Below are 19,914 nucleotides of genomic sequence, written 5' to 3'. Positions count from 1 at the left end.
ACCAGTGCCTGGATCTCCATGGGGCAAAAGTGATTCACTGTCTCTACCCTGGCCTGGCCCCGTAGCTGCCTGGCCTCAGTTCCTCTCATCCTCAACACTGAGACTCCCCACCTAGAGGCGGGACCTTCCCCATTCTTAGATGGATCTGCTAAAAAGAACTCAGCTCCCTGCTTGCACAGACAAGGACAGGGTTGGGAGAGCTGGCCTGCTCACACTTCAGCTTGGCAAAGCAGGGAAGTGACCCAGGTCTCCACCCATAGTGCCGGGGGCCTTAGCGCCTCTGTAGCCTCTTGGTAGAACAGTTACTTTATCCAACGTCCACAACACACACTCACCATGAGACAGCACCCCTGTAATCCTGTTTCTAAGAAAAAGCAGAATGAGCAGGCCGGTGGACGTCATGGTTCCTGATAACCAGAATGTCAATAAACAATGTGACAACGTGTTTACTTTTCTGTTAAAAGAGGCAGTCCCTCCCTGTTCACCTTAGTTTTGTAAGGAGGAAGGAACAGCAAAGATGAAGGGCTGAATAACGGAGCTGACTTGACAGGATGGGATCCCCCAGTCTCGGGAGTTGGGTGGGGCCTGGCAAGAGGCTAAGGGAGTTGTAAGTTGGAATGGGGAAGGTGAGGCAAGAGGAGGAAATTAGGTCTTTGGTGTGCTCACTCTCTACCTACCCACCCCAATTACAAAACACACATACTTTAGGGTCCTGGAGAAACTCTGGGCCCCAGAATGGGCTCATGGGTTTACTCCCCAACTCCCTGTGCACCCCCTTGCTCCGACTCACACTACAGTGGCCTTCGGGTTCCCAGGCAGCCTTGTGCACCTTGAACAGAGCCTCCTGGACACCGCCTTGGACTCAGTGTCCCACTGTTACTGAGGGAAAGTAAAGACCTAAGGAGAGCAGGCCCTGAACGTGACTGAGAACTGGGCATTGTGTGACAGATGTCAGACTAGGAAGAGAAGAGTTTGGGTTCTGGGAAAGAAGAGGCATTCTGTATCCTCACAGCCCTCCTCCCCGGGCCTGGCTTTCCTCCTGTTGTATAGATAGGAAACTGAGCACCCACACCCTGGGTAGAACTGAGCCCCAAAGCCAGGAGCCCAGGCTCATGAACCTCCTCGCCAGCAGAGGTTAAGCTGGACCAGAGCCTCCAGCCGCCTGGCACAAGCTCTGCAGATGCCCTGCATGCCGCCCCTTAGCCCACGGGGAGAGGCCAAGGCAAGCAGCAGCCAGGGATTCTGAGCCCATGAAACACAGATGACTCACGCTGGATGGCTCTGCTCTCTGATCCTGCCTACATTCCCCGGGCCTTTGTTCTGACCCGCCTGGGCTCTGGCCTTAAAGGGCCAGACCTTCTAAGGCACCACCCTGCCGCCATCTCACACCTCTCCTTTAGCCGGAGCCCAGATGGAGTTGCTAATAGGCGTGGGGCTAGGGAGAAGAAGGTGCTGCACTGCAAGATTTAGGGCAACCTGTGGGTCGGTGGTGACCCCTATATCAGAAAACACATTACCAGTCACAACAGTAGCAGAATGACAGCTATGAAGTAGCAACAAAAATGATTTTATGGCTGGCTCCCGCCCCCCGCCTCAGCCCCCCCCCCCTTCCAGGCTGCAGATCAACTGCAGGCCCCACCTGAGATCCCTCCACCACCCCTCTCTGACCTGGCTTTGTATTGTTTTATATTTCTTTGTTTGGTCTGATATTTGTCTGTGTGGCCTAGGATGGTCTAAAATTCACAATCCTCCTGCCTCAGCCTCCCGTATGTTGACGTTACAGACAATACCACCTGTAGTGGATGCACACATGTTTTTGTTTTGATCCCAAGTGTGGGGTGGGGAACGGACTTGTGAGAGAACAGGTGATGTTTATCCACTAGAAGACGAACCACCTCGTGCAGGAGGGCTTGGTTTTTGCCAGCTGAAACATATCTTAGTACAGACTCTGAGAGGAGATACACGTAAGAGCTCAAAACAGGAGGTGGGAGTTTTTGGGTCTTGGTATTGTTTGGCTGTTCATCGCTCCACTTCGAGATGCTCCTAGAGAGACCCGCTCCAGGGAACACTTCAGAGGGTCTGGGTTCCGGCTGCTGTTCCAGGTTCCAGCAACAACTTTGGTTGAATTGCTGGTCTGCTAAAATCCTGCCAACTATGCCAGGGAAATCGCTCCCAGGAACTGAGTCCAAAAAGGTCTGCTTCTCCTGCTCCCATTAACCTCTTTTCTCTCCTATCTAGGGTAGGTGGGTTGGAAGGGAGGTGTAAACACTAAACAAGCTCAAATAAAGTAGGTTTGGAAAAGGCCGAAGTCTACAACCACCAGGTTCAGCTAGTATTGGTTTTATGTATGTATTTTTTTATGTATTTATTTTTAAATATTTATTTATTGGGTTGGGTTTCTTTGGTTGGTTGGTTGGTTGTTTTTGTTGTTGTTGGGTTTTTTTTTTTTTTTTTGAAACAGGGCTTTTATGTATAGCCTGGGCTGTCCTGGAACTCATTCTGTAGACCAAGCAGGCCTCAAACTCGCAGATATCCACCTGCCTCTGCCTCCTGAGTGCTGGGATTACAGGTGTGCGCCACCGTGCCCAGCATTAGTATTGGCTTTCTTCAACTGTCCCTTAGCAGTCGAGTCTGGTAGGTTCTAGACTATCCACTTGTGATGTCTTCAGGCTTGGGTCCTCAATTCCAGTTTGTCTTATGGTGCCCATCCTTGGGGCTGAACTATCACCCTGACACCCAGTACCCAAGCAGTTTCTTTGAACCTCAGACGCCACCCTGTGGACAGAGGAGGACTGGCCTCTTTCTGAGAGTAGCTCAGCAGACGCAAAATGAAAGTTAGACCTGAACTCAGAGAGGAGGCCTGTACCTCCTTAAAGCCACAGCGAGTACCACATCCTCTCTAAAAAAAGGCTCTTAAAGAAGCAGCAGCCAAAGGCAGAGCGGCAGAACGCATGGTGTGCACACGAGCGAGGCCGGGGGGTGGGGGGATGGGGGAGGGGGTACACACAGGAAGGGGATGTGTGTGGCAGGGAGAGATTATAACCCTTCTGTAGAGATTTGCAAAGATGTGTCCCAGTTACTCACTCTTTCCAGGACTCCTTTACCCTCCTAGCCCCGCCCACAGCAGGGGTTCAAACACAAGGCTAGAGGTTTGAATTCGGGCCTGCCCCCCCTGCAAAATTTTAGAGGTAGCCCAGTCTGTCAACTCCTGAGCTGCTTTTGGAAGGAGGGGCTTGGGAGGGCATGGGAATCAGCACAGTGTGTGCGTGTCATCAGGCGATGAATCTGTTGGTGACCCTCGGGATTCAGAACAGACCTTTGCCAAATGAGCCAGGACCACAGCTTGTAGCCTTGTGTCCCATGTGACCTTTGGTCTCTGTGGGGTTAGCCCTGAGATCTTTGGCTTTTAACTATCCAGGCCACCTGACCTACACAGAGACCTGACTGGACCTCATTTCTAAAGGCTGTGGGTGAGGGTGTGGCCTCAACACTGGCTGCAAGCCGGGCCTGGAAAAACCTAGTGGTGGGTAACGCTGAGAAAGAGACAGACAGACAGACAGACAGACAGACAGACAGACCATCCTATGCCTTCTGTGCTTAGCTGCCTTTCCATCGTTCTCGAGGCTCTGAACCCTAGTCTGATTTGTGGGGAGGCAGGGTGCATAAGCCCAAGGTGACCCCAAGTTTAGATAGCAGAGGATGACTTTGAAGTTTTTCTTTTCTCTCTCGGGTGTTGGGTTGGGCTTTTTATTTTTTTTAGGATCAGTGGGGCATGGTGGCCCATGCCTTCAGTCCTGGTACTTCTTAGGCAGAAGGAGGGTTTCTGTGAGTTTGAGGCCAGCCTGGTCTACATAGCTAGTTTTAGGACAGTGGGGGCTAGATAGTGAGTCTCTGTCTCTATCTCTCCATGTATATGTATGTACACATATATATACATATGTGTATATGTATTCTATGTTATATGTGTGTGTGTTCTGTTTGTTTGCATGTATGTAAATCATGTGCTGTAGGTTCCCAGGGGAGTCTAGAAAAGGGAACTGGATCCCCCTGGATCTGGAGTTAGAGGCGGCTGTGAGGCACCATGCGGGTGCTGGGTACCAATCCTGTGTCGTCCAGCCTTTAAGAGCAGCAAATACTCTTAACAGCTAAGACATATCTCCAACCTCTGGGTTTTGTTTTTCAATTTTCTCTTTAAGTTTTGGAGGCTTGAATTGACTTTAATCATTCTGCAAACGTGAATTTCATAAAGTGCTTTACAATTAAGAAAGACATCCTCCCTTTTTCCAAGGACTTCTAACTTTGAAATCACTCTGGGCACAGGCTCATGGCCTTGGAGTTTCCCTGGTCCTTCCCGAGTAGGCTTCTTTTAGAGCTTTAGCTATTGATACAATGTTGTCAGCCAAGGCTACAAAGCAAGGCTTGTCACTAGAGGATCCCAGCGTGAGAAGCGAGACAGGAGCATGCTGTGGGGATGAAGCAATGGCTTCCTTCTTGCCCCATGAAGACAGAAGGAAGCCACCAACCCAAGGCAGTGGTTGCTGCTCTAGCTCAGGGGTTCTGAGAAACCCTCCTTCCCCCCAGAACTTTATTAAGTTGTTTCTAACGTTTGTGAGTTACTGTGCTATTTTAAACCCAAGGCAGTGACTTCAAATAAAGCAACTCTCTGCTCTCTTTTGTCCACTTAGCTCAAGGAAGGGATAAACATTCTATTTGCAGCCAGAGCCACCCAAACATTCAAATAAAATGTACTTGAACATTTTAAAGATTAATTAAACGGAGGGATGTGCATGTGGGTCCACATGGAGGTCAGAGTTCAAAGTTGGCTGTCTTCTCCAATCACTCTTCTTTTTCTTTTATTATTATTATTATTATTATTATTATTATTATTATTATTATTATTATTGACAGGGTTTCTCTGTGTAGCCTTGCATGTCTTAGACTTGCTTTGTAGAGTAGTCTGGTCTCGAACTCATATCGATCTGCCTGCCTCTGCCTCCCTGAGTGCTGGGATTAAAGGCGTGCGCCACCACAGCCGAGCTTACTCTTCACTTTGAGACAATCTCTCACCAAAGCCGGAGCCCCTGGACTGACTAGATTGGGGTTGGGGGTGGGCAACAGACTCTAGAATCCGCCTCCCTCTGTTCCCCAGGGCCTGACTGTCCTGTGAGTGTGGAGGATCGGAACTCAGATTTTTATGATTGCCTGGCAGGTACTTTTTCAGCCTTGAATGTAATCCTCCAGCTTCTGCCTCTGAAGACTGCTAGGAATTAGACAGAGTCCCCGGCATAGCCCGCCTCTTCCTATCTGTCTGCCTATTGGGAACTCTGTGTAACTCCTAGTCTCTTACAACCGTTGTCTGCCACCAGCAGGCCTCCTGCTGCTTATGGACTGGCTCAGCCAGCTCAAGACATGAGCACAGACTACACGGCATTGCTGGCCAGCTCAACCACTCTTCCTTCAAACCGACCAACCCTAAATTACGAGAGAAAAAACTCTTCTGAGACTTTAAGCCTCCCAGCCTGCAAAAAGAAACTGGAGGTTTTTGCTTCCAAGTCCCCTTCTGCCTTGTATATCGCTACAATTACAAGTGTGTGTCACCAGGATCCATTTGTGTCATCCTGGGGACCAAATCCAGGGCTCTAAGGATGCTAGGTAAGCACCCACCAACTGAGCTGCACCCGGAAAGCCCTCGGTCTAATTCTGATGGCCGTGAGAAATACTGGCAATCAGAGCCTGGTGTGAGCAGCTTGGAGCACAATGGGTCAAGAGCAGAGGGTTGAGTCACTAGTGACTGCCTCCACTAACTTTGGGGGTCCTCAGCCTCATTTCTTCCTGGCAGGTGTGCTTAGTCTATGTTTAATGGGGAGTCCCTGTCGACCTCCAGTCTCATGCCCTGTGACATCACACTAGTTATTTAGAGTCTTCCTGCTTCTGGTCTCTTCTAGCTCAGTCTTCCCCAAGCACCATTGCCAAATCAGTCTCCCAGGAGCTCTTGAGCGACAGCGGCACACCATCCCCTCCGACTTTCTCAGTCTACATCAGGTCATATGTGGCCTCTACTATGCCCTCATCCTCTGGAGTCAGGGAGAACAAGAGCTTTATTTCATACCTCAAATGTAATTTTATTTAGCCAGGTGGTGGTGGCGCACACCTTTAATCTCAGCACTCTGGGAGGTAGAGGCAGACAGACCTCTGTGAGTTTGAGGCCAGCCTGGTCTACAAAGGGAGATCCAGGACAGCCAGGTCCACACAGAGAAAACCAACACACACACACACATGTGCACACATGAAAAAGACATTTTTATTTTAAAATAATTTATTTCAGCAGTGGCCCCGGGCATGCTGGGAAGCGCTATATGCTGAGCTACACCCCCAATCTCTCCCAAAACAATTTTTAAAATGAAGAGCTTTCAACTAGTATGTGCTCATGTTTGACACTCAGTGCATGCTGGCAGGGTGGAACCTCTAGGACTCTGTTTTTTCGAGACAGGGTTTCTCTGTGTAGCCCTGGCTGTCCTAGACTCGCTATGTAGACCAGGCTGGTCTCGAACTCACAGCAATCCACCTGCCTCTGCCTCCCGCGTCCTGGAAATAAAGGCGGGCGCCACCACCGCCGGGCTAGCTCTAGGTCTCTTGACCTAAGTACTGGCTAGGACGGGGCCCGGCCATTCTGGAGGAAGTGTGGTTTTCATTTCACCCAGGCTTTCACCTCAAATCTCCTCCCGTTGTCTGTCTTCATCTCTCTATATGAAGATGTAAGGGAACAGTGGCTCTCTGTGAAGTTGACAGCACAATGCAGCGTTAGTTAACTCAGAGCTTGGCGGTCCATAGCGCTTCCACCCGCCAGTCCACTCATCCAGCCTTTCATGAGTTTCAGGTCATGAGCTGCGCGGTCACTGTCACCCAACAGGACGTTCCGTCTCCCTTGGGAAGGGCATTAACTCCCACCCCCGCCCCTGTCTTCTCTCCAGACCCTCACAGCTCCTTTACCAGAACCTCCTCTCTTAACAGCACCGGCGCTCCGTCCCCCGAGGGAACCAGGCCATCAACCTGAACCACTATGCCACCAAGAAGAGTGTGGCGGAGAGCATGCTGGACGTGGCGCTCTTTATGTCCAATGCCACTCGGCTGAAGTCGGTGCTGGAGCAGGGGCCACCCTCCCAGTACTACACCACCCTCATCACCCTCATCAGCTTCTCTCTGCTCCTGCAAGTGGTCATTGGCATTCTTCTTGTGGTCATTGGTAAGGAGGCCAGCCCGAAGTCAGGCTTTCTGCCTTGGCGCCCCCTGGTGGTAGGAAAGGCCCTTGCATTGCACTTGTAACTCCCCAGACACTTCTAACAGATCCTCATACCCTATGGGTGGGCACTCCTTGACAGCGGCTGAATGACTGACCCCACTAGAGCTAGTTGCAGTTTCTTACATCTTTTGTATTGTAAGAGCATCTCCCTTCCTGGACGATGTTTTTGCTCCCAATTCTCATTCTATAAATCACCATGGAGCTGTCAGAAGACCCAAGTCATTCCAGTGACTTGATTTCTTGCTGGTAGGCCTCTAAAGCCAGGTTGTCTCCAAATTCATGGGTGGGGAGAGGAAAGCTCCAGGCTTTGGCCCTGCTAGATCGACCCTAACCTACCCACCCGCCATCCACCGCCCACCCCGATCTCCTAACCCACCCACCCACCCGCCATCCACCGCGCACCCCGATCTCCTAACCCACCCATCCGCCATCCACCGCGCACCCCGATCTCCTTGTCTCCACAGCCAGGCTGAACCTGAATGAGGTAGGAAACCAGTGGCGTCTAAACCAGCTCAACAATGCTGCCACCATCTTGGTCTTCATTACTGTCGTCATCAACATTTTTATCACCGCTTTCGGGGCACACAAGGCAAGCTCCACGGCAGCCAGGACCTTCAGCAATCCTATTTAATCTCTGCTTAGGTCCAGGTAAGGTGGAGGTCCAGACGGCCTCATATCCAGGGGCTTGTAACCTCTCTGCTCGGGAGGTTGGAGTAAGAGGGTTCTCCCTCCCCATACCAAGGGGGAAGGTCTATAGACCTGTAGGCAAGGGAGTCCTTGAAGAACTGACGGGCCTCCCATAGTACAAGCATTATGGGATACATGTGTACATTTCCCAGAGTGTTACAGCCATGAGCCAACCACGGTAGATGCACCTTGAGTGCTTGGCTATAGGCTTGAGCCTCCCGCAGCGCATGCGCAGTGAGTGCCTTCGCACCCCCCCCCCCACAGAGCATGCGCAGTGAGTGCCGGTATAAATGTGCCACCCTCCAGCAGAACTTCACAGTTAGTGTTTGTTTATAAATTGTTCCCAACCCCAAGTACATGAACGAGGGCGGATGAGCAGGTGTCAGCCTCCAACAGCATTCACGGTCGAGTGCTGGTGTAAAGGCATGGGCCTCCCACAGTGAATAAGTCATGGGGGACACAGGCGCCAGCCTCCTTCAGTATGTTCACTGTTGAGGGTTGGGTTACAAGCCTCCCACAGTCAGTACATGTTCCATGAAGGGGACTTAGTGAGTCCTGTCCTGAGACCTTTGCTCTGAAGGGGTGACCACCCTTCAGTTTTTTGCTGTTTGCCTTCAGGTAGTGTCTCTTGTAGCCCAGGCTAGACTTAAACTCCCTGTGTAACCAGGGATGACAGGTGTGCCACCCCCCCACCCCCGCTGGTTTTTAGGCAGACTACCGGCCCCTCACCCCCCACAGCTTGGGATGGGGTGGAGGGCCACTGTAGTCAGTGGCTGTTGTGGCCTGTTGGCAAGAAAAAGACAGAGCTGTGGTTTCTACTTATTGGTGTCAAGCAGTGCTTGCTCTTCCCACCATAGCACATGAGCCAGCAGCAGCCGCAGCAGCAGCATCCACAGGAGCTGGCTGGAAACTGCACTTCAGGGCTGCTGAATTGCGCATGCCGTTCTTCACTTCAGGGGTGGACTGGGTGCAAATACAGTCTGAGTTGCCATCAGGCTCCGCCCCTCCGTTATCTTTTGTCTGATCTTTCCCCACCCCGCCCCACTTGCAGGAGCTGGGTCTGGAACTGCTTGAGCCTTTGACTGGGACCTGTCAAGCTTACTAGCACCTTCCACAGCCTCCAAGAGAGCTTCAAGGGCAAAGAAGATGCCCCAGCTTCCTGCTAGCGGCACCTGAATTACGCTGTGCGCTCCTTTACTGGCCTGGAGGCCTGAGCTCTGGCTCTGCACTAGGCATCCTTCTCGCCAGCAGCAGTAACTGGGTCTGCTAAGGCAGACAGCATCCCTTCTCTCTGCCAGGCCTCAACTTTCCCTTTCTGTAAAATGGGAATCTATAAAGATATCTGAGAACCCACCAAGTTAGTCTTGCTGTCTTCAGTCATATGGGTTCTAAATCAGGCTGATGTGTGGATGTCTTCATCATCTCTGTCCTTGAAAAGGCTTATTGTCAAGCCCAGAGTGGTGGCGCACGCCTTTAATGCCAGCACTCGGGAGGCAGAGGCAGACTGATGTGAGTTCGAGACCCTCCTGGTCTACAAAGCAAGTCCAGGACAGCCAAGGCTAGCACAGAGAAACCCTGCCTCAAAAAAAGAAAAGGCTTGTCACCTGTACATCAGAGGTCACTGAACTGAATACACACACAAGCTTTTTAAAGGGTCTACAATAAGCACGGTCTACTTTTCACACTAATGGTGTCTCTTGGATGTGTTTTAAAAATACCAATTTTCAGCTGGTGAGACAGTGAGTAAAGGCACTTGCTGGCAAGCCTGAGCACCCCCATTTGGTATGGAGAGAGAACTACCTACTGAAAACTACCTACTGTCCTCTGCCCTAACCTGTGCACTGTGGTACGCACACACACCAGACACACTCTAAGTAAATAGATTTAATATTTTGTTGGTGGTAGTGGTTTGGGTTTTTATTTTGTTTTTCCAAGACCAGGTTTCTCTGCATAACAGCCCTGGCTGTCCTGGACTGCCTTTGTAGACCAGGCTGGCCTCAAACTCACAGAGATCTACCTGCCTCTGCCTCCCGAGTGCTGGGGTGGAGGGACTAGAGAGATGGCTTACTAGTTAAGAGCTACTCTGGCTACTCTTCCAGAAGACATGGGTTCAATTCCCAGCACCTACCTGGTGGCCTACAACCATCCCTAACTCCAGCTCCAGGCAATCTGATGTTCTCTTCTGGCCTCCTTGGGCATGAGGCACACAGGTGGTACACAGATAAACACAGGCAAAACACCCATATGCGTAAAATAAAATCTTGGCAACTTTTGCCAAGGTCAAACCTAACTAGGAAGGCCGACTCATACCTGCGAACCATTAATAGGGCATCTTCAATTCACACAGAAAAGATTTTTCTCATATTTATTTACTTTAACAGCTTCTTAAGTAGCCTCGGCGGCCTTGCTCTCCTGATCTTCCTGAGTGCTGGGATTACAGCCACACTGTTCCAGCTGAGGCCGTGATCTCCACTAACCAGGTCGGCTGAGACTAGGAGACACAGGACAGCACTGCATCGTTCCCAAGCACCAAGCCAGGAGGCGAGACAGAAGATACGGGATGGTACTTAGCCTATCACTGAGCAGCCTGCTGAGGGACACAAATATAGACCCCTGGCTCGTCCACCCAACCCTTTCCTACCATGATTGGGCAACAGGAAAGCAGCCATTGGTTTTCCAGGTCGCTGACTTTAATGCCCTCCTCCCTCTCCCTACCCACAGCAGTTTCCTTTCCCTTAAGGCAGATGGTAAGGAGGTAACAGACATCAAACACAAGGCACTAGACCTGGGAGGGAGGTGGTAAGCAGGACGGGAAAGGCCACGGAGGCTCCTAGTCGTCAGAGACAGACTAGGAGGGCTGCTGGGACTGGCGCGCTCTGGCCTCACAGCACAATGCCAAGAGTCTATGGCTTTAGAGAGAAGCTGTTCAACTACAGCCCTAGCCTGCTTGCTAGGTGTCTTTTCTAAAGGGCAGAGGGCCTCAGCAGGGCTGAGAAAAAGCCACAGCCCATAAACACAACCACCCTGCCCTTCTGATTGCTTAAGGCCCAGCGGGGGGTGGGGGTGGGGGACACACTTTGCATGTGCCAAGCTCCCATTCCCGGCATTCAGAGCCCACCATGTGGGTCCAGCAGCTGTAAAGCTGCACTCTGGATTCACAGCATGGTAGTTGGGCTCTGTGGAGTGGCCCTGCCTCACACCCACAAGCCCTTTCTCCCAGCAGAAAGGTGCTGTGCTGACCCCCCACACACACCCCCCCACCCTTTCACAGACTGAGTTGAATACCCAGCACCCAATGCTCTACTGGTGATTCAGCAGCAGCAGTAGAAAGTCAGAGCCAGAGAGCACTGGGATTATTAGTGCAAGGTAAGTATGCGACATCAGAAGAGGAGGCCAAAGACAGAAAAGGTTATGGCTGTTCTAACTGAAACCAGCCATCTTCCAGTTCTTCCTGTCCTGTCCTTGTCTCCATGACCTCACCCTGCCCCTTATCCGATGGTCAGGTGTCACCTACACCTCTTCATCTCAGGGCCAGGAGGTCTGTCTCTGCAGGAAGGCAAGGCCACATCGGCACTAGGCTTGCAGTATAGACATTTTCTTCCCTTTTTGTCTCTCTCTGCCTGAGTTCCTCCCAAATTCTCACTTAAGCGGTCAACAGGCTATCCACGTCACCTTTGATGACATTTTCTGATTTCTCTCCAGGTCTTACCTGGCAGCCGAGGCAAAGGAGGAGGGGCATTTCTCTACTTGCTCGTCCTTGCTGGTTTTACACGGTCCATATGTCGGACACTCAGGAGAATGGGCCCACTGCCCATCCATTACGCCATCTCAGTAGGAAGATGCTACCAATGTTGGGGTCCAGTCTGGAGAACCTTCTATCTGTCAGGAGTTAGGTTAATGCCCCAAGTTGGTGGCCAGCTATTCAGTGGCCACCAGGAGAGATGTGTGTGTTTAGAAGGCACAGACTGGAGCCGGAAGTATTTGCACGGGACCAGCACCACAGGGGTTCTGCCATCTGCAATGCCCAGTTTCACCCCAGTCAGTGCTGGGTCTAGACAGTCTTCGGTCTCTGTTTAAAAATTCCCCATCTCTCCCCGACCCACCTCCACCCCAAATAAAACTCTGTCCCATTGAAGTTTCTAGTTCATAGTCAACTCTCCCTGTGAGGAGCCCTGGGCTGTAGGAATGCACCGTTGTGGACAGGGTGGTGGTTTCCTCTTGACCTCACTGCCCATCCTCTGCAGCCCTTCCACCTGTCAACTCAGCGAGCGGCAGAAGAGCCTTGGCACTCGTCCCCGCATAAAGGGGCAGCTCCTGGTGGAGAGGGCAATTAGAGTCGAGACTTCAGTTCCTCGCATTCCCTCCTCCAGCAGCGAGCAGGGTGCTGGGGTCAATGGCAAGTCAAGGAGTCGTAAGCAGCTGTCCCTGGGGTCATGGCGTCTTCATCTGGCGGCGGTTCCACATGCCTCGCTTGGAATGGAAGTGATGGAAGAAGTTCCTCAGGGAGATCCGCTCCACTTCCAGGCCCGCTTGGAGGATCCTGGAGGAGTGAGGAAAGCGGTGTGAGCAGCGAGCAGAACAGGAACGCAACAGGCACCTAGGCAACAGGGCCCCTGAGAGACCCAGCCTTCCTTCCTCTGGTTGCTTCCCTTGGGGTAAAGCAAGCTAGGTAACCGTGGAGCCAGCCTGCTTGGGTTGCAGTCTCAGCTGTGTGATGCAGAAAGGTGCCTATCAAAAATATTCTCATTTTCTCTTTCTCTCTTTCTCTTTCTCTGTCTCTGTCTCTCTCTCTGTCTCTCTGTCTCTCTCTCTGTCTCTCACGTCGAGTGTAGTGGCGCACGCTTTTAATCCCAGCATTCGGGAAGCAGAGGCAGGCGAATCTCCATGAGTTCGAGGCCAGCCTGATCTACAAAGTGAGTCTGGGACAGCCAGGGCTACACAGAGAAACCCTGTATGGAGCGAAAGAAAGAAAGAAACAAAGAAAGGAAGGAAAGAAAGAAAAAAGGATGCTCTCTCACTCTAGAAGAGAATAATAACTTTATAAACCTGTGTCTCTAAATATACACACCCACCCTCTTTAATCACATGCAAACTCGTGTGACAATGGTTTTGCACTACTCAACAGTTTCCCCGCACACACCAACTGCATTTACTGTATCAGGAGGCTGGTGCTGGGGACACAGTTCCTGTTTGTTGTGTAGGGGACAATAATCTTGTCATGCAACCCAGGTTGACCTCAAACTCAAGATTCTTCTGCCTTAGCCTCCTGAAAACTGGGATTACAGGTATGTGTCACACAATGCTTGGGATCAAACCCAAGGTCTTGCACGGGCCAGGAAACGTTCTCCTTTGCACAGCTCGCAGCAGAGGGGCCAAGGAGGCCGATGCTTCAAACAGAACTACTGGTAGATGGAACCAAAAGCAGCTCTTTCGTTGGGTCTCAACAACAGCAGGGGGGTTAACAACTATTTTGGAGGGGGCCGGAGAGATGCCTTGGAGGTTAAGAGTGCTGGCTGCTCTTCCAAAGGTCCTGAGTTCAATTCCCAGAGACCACATGGTGACTCACAACCATCTAAAATGAGATATGGTGCCCTCTTCTGGTAGGCAAACACACATGCAGGCAGAACATTGAATAAATAATAAATGTTTTGTTGTTGTTATTTTGTTGGTGGTGGTTTGGTTTGGTTTGGTTTGGTTTGGTTTTTCAAGACAGGGTTTCTCTGTGTAGCCTTGGGTGTCCTGGACTCACTTTGTAAACCAGGCTGCCCTCGAACTCACAGTGATCCGCCTACCTCTGCCTCCTGAGTGCTGGGATTAAAGGCATGCACCACCACAGCCAGCAATAAATAAATCTTTAAAAACAAAACAAAACAACAACAACAAAAAAACCCAACAAACCTATTTTGGAGGTCTGCATCAAAGCACAAAGCCCAGCACGAAGGCCACACCTGACGGGAACCACTACACTGGGCACCATCCGCTCCGGGGTCTGCAGTGATGGTCGGCAGCCACGGCTTCCTGTGACTGAGTTTTTTTGACACATGCTTCTTCCCCCCCCCCCCCCCCCTTAAGGCTCAGGATTTCAGCACCCTTCCTTTTCCTTCCCTCCAGTGGGAACTCAAAAACAGGTCTGGTTGTTAGGCCTCTGCTGCATTACAGGGAGAGAAGGGACAGGTAATTAACTACTCTTATGGCCAGTTTCCCCTCTGCGCAATGGAGACGACTGTGCAAGCACAGGCGTTAAATGAGGGGCACAAACGAGGCCTTGGGCAGGCATCAAGCACCTGCCCATTATAGACCTTGACCCCCCACTCAGGAAGAAGGGTGCCCCAGGTGCCCCTGGCCTGACCCCTTTCTCCTTCTCCGACCAGGAGAACGCCCATCATCCTAGCCTGGAGAAGGAGAGGAAGGCCGCCATGGGTTAGCTGGAGGAGAAGCACATGGCTGGGGGCAGGGGCGGGGATGGAGAATCCAGCCCAGATGAAGAACATGAGCAAGTAGATGGGATTACGGATGGGAGGTAGCTTGATAGAAGTTACTGGAAGCAGATGGCACGGGACTGAGGCAGGGATCCCATGCCTGCCCCACTATGGGAGGTAGTTTAGAGGATTGATATCTGCCCTGCCCCAGGTTAACTAAGGCTATTTTAAAATACACAACGCGTGTCTGTGTCTTGATTGACTGCAAGCCGGGCCTACAGATAGTACATGTGATTTTAAAACAATAAATGTCCCTCATTGTTTTCATTGCTCGGCTCTAGTCTCCTGCTTTATCCCTGACAACACAACCAGCCACGGAAACTGTGACACACAGTGGACGCAGCATCCCCCTCCACTGGATACATAGCCTGAGCATCAGTGACGCCAACCTCCCGGGGACCAGCATAGTTTCCCACGCCCTGGGAACCCGCAGCACAGTTCTGTGGCTCTGGCCTCGCTGCTCTGAGGGCCTCTGGGGCTGGAACTCTAGCAGATCCCTAAAGGCCTTCCTCCTACGTCACCTGTCCAGCAGCTCCCAGTCTTCCCCTCCCCAGCGGTCCCGGAACTCCTTGGTGTTCATTCCCCCGATCTTGTCCAGGTCTGACTTGTAGATGCCGAGCAGCCCGAATCCGTTTACCTCCCAGTAGCCTGTAGTGAGACAAGACATTGTGCTGAGACGAGCTGTGTTCCCACAGGCTCTGACGGTAGAGAGTGGGGTGGGAGAGGCAGAGAACTGTTCACTAAGCAAGTCCCTTGGCCTGTCTAGGGGAAGCCCCCCATCCGGGCTTGGCAGGGGTGGGGGGGTCAGCAAACACAGCAGTGACCACGGTCTGATGTCACAACCCGACTGCAGCCCTGCAAAATAGGATGTGTTTCTTATCGACTTCCTCTCTCTCCCTTCCTGCCTTCCTGGGCACAGCATGCAGTGGGCAGCGAATGCTTCATGAACGCACTGCTGGGGAGGAGGGGAAATAAATGCCACTGCTTTGCCTGCTACTGCAGCTGTCGGTAGAGCCTGGGGTCTGTCCGAAGCTCGGAGAAGACGGGGAAGGCAGGATGGGGAAGACGATGGTGCTTAGACGTAAACCTTCTCTGCCTCGGTGGTGAACTCCAAGGTCAGAGGGTGGCCCCCTGCTCCCTCGCCCAGGGCAAGGCTCACCCTCAGGCCACTGTGGGGTGGCCCCACACTGCAGCCGCATCACCATGGGAGCAAAGGCCATTTTGCCTTCTACACAGTGCTTCCGGATGGCATCGATGATTCCGGTTGGAAAGTGGATGTGCAGGTCACAGAGGAAGACGATGCTGTGTGGATCCTGGTTGGGGGGAGGGGAAGGCAAGGTCAGCAGACTTCTGGACCAGAGCTGAGAGCAGATTTCTAGAGGGATCCTCTGGCTCTTCCCTGCTGGCGCAACTGGACAACTTACACAAAGCTAAACGCTGGGCAGGCTTCCACAGCCCTCTGCAGCAGAACCTGGTGAGTTCAAGCTCCTCTCCCTTTTGAGACACAGTCTTTCTATCTTTTTTTTTTTAAGGTTTCATTTATTTATTTTCTGTATATGAGTGCTCTATCTGCATGTACACCTGCATGCCAGAAGAGGGCATCAGATGGTTGAGAGCCAACTATGTGGTTCCCGGGAATTGAACTCAGGAAGAGCAGACAGTGCTCTTAACCTCTGAGCCATCTTTGCAACCCTGAGTCTTGCTATCTTGCAAAGACTAGCCTAGTGTTGTGTAGCCCAGGTTAGCCTCAGCTCATGGCTTTCCCATCTTAGCTTCTTGAGAGCTGAGATTACAGGTGTGTGCCACAGGTGTCCAGTGTTTTATGGAGCCTGCGGATTCTGACAATTGGGGAAACACTTGCTATTTACTTAGTCCCAATGCAGGACGGGGTCTGCAATGCAGCGCCAAGGATGCTCCTTGCTATGGTTTGGAAGCATCCCGCAACAGCCATGCACTGAAAGTTTGTTTTCCAGCTTGGGGTGCAAGCGGGGGCTTGTAGAACCTGTCAGAGGTGAGGCTTAGCGAGAAGAATTTAAGTCACTAGGAAGTGTGAGGTCACTGGGGTCCTTGCCCCTTTCTCTGTCACTTCCTGGCTGCCATGAGATGAGCAGTGTCCAGTGCCATGTGGGCTCTGGCATCACAGGTCCAAAAGCAACAGGGCAAGGCAACCATGGGCTGGCACTGTGAACCAAATGAGCCTTTCCCCAGAGCTGGGAACATAGCTTAGTGGTAGAGTGCTTGCCTAGGGTGCACAAGGCCTTGAGTACAAGTCCAGGCACAACAGATAATAAATAACAAACTTCACCTCCCCTTTTTTTTTTGGTCAATGTGACACAAGCTAGCGTCAATTAAGAAGAAAGAACCTCTATTAAGAAAATGTTTTCACCGGGCATGGTGGCATATGCCTTTAATCCCAGCACTTGGGAGGCAGAGGCAGGTGGATCTCGGTCTACATAGTGAGTTCAGGACAATCAGGGCTACATGGAGAGACCCTGTCTGGAAAAGAAAAAAGAAAAAAGAAAGAAAAGAAGGAAAAAAGAAAATGTCTCCATCAGATCATCATATTGGTCTTTGGGCAACCCTGGGTGGCATTTTCTTGATCTATGCCTGATATGAGAGGGTCCAGAGCATTGTGGTTGGTGCCACCCCTGGGCAGGTGGTCCTGAGCTATATGAAAAAGTAAGATGAAAGGCTAGAAAGCAGGCTCTCAGCTGTTAAGAGCACTGATGCTCTTCCCGAGGACCCCGGTTTGATTCCCAGCACCCCCATGGTAGCTCACAACCATCTGTAATGGCTATTAATTTAAAAAATTAAAATGAAAAGAAAGGGCAGAGGAAGCTATGAAGAGCAAGCCCATAAGCACCTTCCCTCCAGGGTTCCTGCCCTGACACCCCTCAGTGATTCACTGTGATCCCGATGTGTGAGCCGATTAACCCTTTCCTCCCCCACATCGCCCTTGGTCATGGTGCTTACCATAGCAATAGAAAGCTAACAAGGACAGTCAGGTCATCCTGCTACAGTAACTGAATGTGACAAGCCTAGTCCCACGTCCCCATGCCTTCCCTGCTAAGTAGCTGACTACTCTCCACCTTCCAGATGTCTCTCTGTCTACCTTAACTAGTGCCCTGGTCACCGCCCCAATCCCCCTTGAGAGCCATTACCTTCACCAGGTCTATGCCAGCCTGTAGTCCAGCAGAGCGCTCGAAGTTCCCACTCAGCTTCAGGTACTGGTAGCTGCAGGAAGAGAGGAAAGGCAGGGCTATGTGAGGATTCAGCTGGAGGGTGCCTCATGGAAGTTGGAAGGCACAAAATAGAGACAGTGGGTACTCCTGGGTTGTGGGCAGAATCTGGGCATCGGTATTTGGGAGGGCTGGCTGTGGCTTCTGGTTTCCACCCTGGCCAGCATTCCTGGGACATCGGGAAGGTGGAGAGCAGCCACAGGCGGAGGGAGGCCTTCCTTACCTCCGCAACCTGGACCTCTTCAGAGCCATCTCAACATCCATGTCCTCACTGCTGTAGTCCGTGATGATGATGTTGAGATGTGAATCGCCTGTGACTTGGGACAAACTCTCCATGTCTCTGATGAACTGCTGCACCCAGCGAGCCTGGTTCTTCACTATCCAGGTAGGTCGGTCAGGCAGCGAGAACAGAGCAGAGCGTTAAGGAAAGGCGAACAGCTCTCTGCTCTGACCCGCGTCAGGAGCCCCGTCGATCCTCACCAGGGGATAGTGCCACTACAGGAATCTCCTAGCGTGCAGTGCGGAGAACCTAAGGGAGGGCGGGGCTCACCAGCCACTGGGGCTTCTACAGCCCTGCACACCTCCCAGGCAACACCTGGGGGACAGTCTTGAGCGGGACTCAGGACAGCAACCCTGTCCAGCTTTAACAGACCTGCTATCCAGCCGCCTTATATCTCTACATCTTACCCTGCATTGTTACATGTGTCTTAGGTTTTCCTTTCTCATTGTAAAGATCCCTAAGGGATCTGGAGATGTGGCACAGTGCCTTGCTTAGCATGCGCCAGGCTCTGGATTTGATCTCCGGCACCACACACACACACACACACACACACACACAAATAACCAAAACAAAACCCACTCTAAATAATACCCTCGCTCTTATTTCTTCAACAACAACTCAACTTGATGCTCCTATCTAAACCTGAGACCCAGCGTGACCGGAAGCCCTGGCCTCAACTCAGCATCGGACCTCAGCTCCATCGTCTGATAACCACACAGCAATGTTTGATTTGTCTGTTTTCTTTCCTGAGTCCAGTTGGCAAGGTGACCTCACTCACAAATCCTTGGGAGATCACATCAAGGAAACAGACCCGGTGTGCTTGTGGTAGTCGCCAGGACCCCGCCCCGCTAAGGCTTACCAGGCACAATGAAGTGAACCACAGCACGATGGTTCCAGGAGAAGCCTTGGGGCCAGCATAACTTGGGCTCTGGGTCCTGGGCATTCAGGACATGTCTGCGACGGCTGCGTGGACTCCAGACCAGGCCCTGGAGGTTCCGGGCTTCTGTGTCCTCCCTGCCAGCGGGGTTACTTCCCCGCCAGCCTCGAGTGGACACATACTCAGAGAGCCGCACCAGGCGCTGGCCCTCCAGCAGTTCGAGCTCTAAGAGGTAGCGGCCTCCACGCAGGCGGTCCTGGCGCTTTTCCACGTTCACGATGCGCTGCAGCTGGTACCTCCTGTGGCAGAGGGTGGCTAGAGTGAGCAGAGGGCGCGTGGTAGAAGTCTACAGAGCCAGCTGTCAGGACAGCCTAGCTTTTGTCTTTGCTTTGCCATTGGTTCGCTGTGGAGGCTCAGGCAAGATAGAGAACCTCCCTCAGACTCACGGCCTCCATCTGCTAAGACGTAGTGACTGAGCCACAAAGATCTTTAAGGCCCTTTATAGTGCTAAAACTCAATATACAAGGGGTCTTGGTGACAGACTCCTTGAATAATTGGCCCACATTAAGAAAAATCAACAAAATTACAAGAATTAATATACTTGCAATAACTCTGAACATCAGTGGTCTCAATTCCCCCAGTCAGAAGGTTCAGGAAAACAGAATGAATTAAAATACAGGATCCAGGGACTGGGATGATAGCTAGCTCAGTAAGAGTGTTTGCTGTAGGCCAGGCGTGGTGGCACATGCCTTTAATCCCAGCACTCGGGAGGCAGAGACAGGCGGATCACTGTGAGTTCGAGGCCAGCCTGGTCTACAAAGCCAAAGCTAGAACAGAGAAACCCAGAGTGTTTGCTGAGTTGGGTCCCCAGCACCCATGTCAGGTGGCTTACAACCATCCAGCTCCAAGGGATCTGACAGGCTCTTCAGGCATCGGCAGCCACACATGCACCCACCCCACCCCATAGACACACAGCTTAGAATACATCTTGGTTCTGGAGAGATGGGTCAGCTGTTAAGAGCACCACTGGCTACTCTTCCAGAGGACTGGGG

The 19,914-nt window shown here is 51.7% G+C and overlaps 2 protein-coding genes across 4 annotated transcripts in view; one reads left to right on the top strand and one right to left on the bottom strand.

The window, feature by feature from the left end:
- Positions 1 to 9,340, top strand: part of NINJ2 (ninjurin 2) — a 103,561-nt gene extending 94,221 nt beyond the window's left edge. For all 3 annotated transcript variants that reach the window (XM_084766137.1, XM_084766138.1, XM_084766139.1), the window contains 3 exons: positions 7,012 to 7,243; positions 7,765 to 7,948; positions 9,039 to 9,340. In XM_084766137.1, the coding sequence (XP_084622263.1) occupies positions 7,012 to 7,243; positions 7,765 to 7,931 (399 nt within the window). In that variant the 3' untranslated portion in view covers positions 7,932 to 7,948; positions 9,039 to 9,340. The remainder of the gene's footprint in view (positions 1 to 7,011; positions 7,244 to 7,764; positions 7,949 to 9,038) is intronic.
- Positions 9,341 to 10,339: 999 nt separating this feature from the next.
- B4GALNT3 (beta-1,4-N-acetyl-galactosaminyltransferase 3) overlaps positions 10,340 to 19,914 on the bottom strand; it is a 98,645-nt gene continuing 89,070 nt past the window's right edge. The window contains exons 15-20 of the mRNA XM_084766095.1: positions 18,845 to 19,161; positions 17,929 to 18,082; positions 17,628 to 17,700; positions 15,626 to 15,779; positions 14,988 to 15,114; positions 10,340 to 12,527 (exon numbers count right to left, since the gene is read on the bottom strand). Of these exons, the coding sequence (XP_084622221.1) occupies positions 12,419 to 12,527; positions 14,988 to 15,114; positions 15,626 to 15,779; positions 17,628 to 17,700; positions 17,929 to 18,082; positions 18,845 to 19,161 (934 nt within the window). The 3' untranslated portion in view covers positions 10,340 to 12,418. The remainder of the gene's footprint in view (positions 12,528 to 14,987; positions 15,115 to 15,625; positions 15,780 to 17,627; positions 17,701 to 17,928; positions 18,083 to 18,844; positions 19,162 to 19,914) is intronic.

Source organism: Acomys minous (genome assembly GCF_964271855.1).
Source record: "Acomys minous genome assembly, chromosome: 17".
NCBI lineage: Eukaryota > Metazoa > Chordata > Mammalia > Rodentia > Muridae > Acomys > Acomys minous.
The sequence above is the reverse complement of the archived record's forward strand: the minus strand, read 5'-3'. Positions and strand labels throughout refer to the sequence as shown.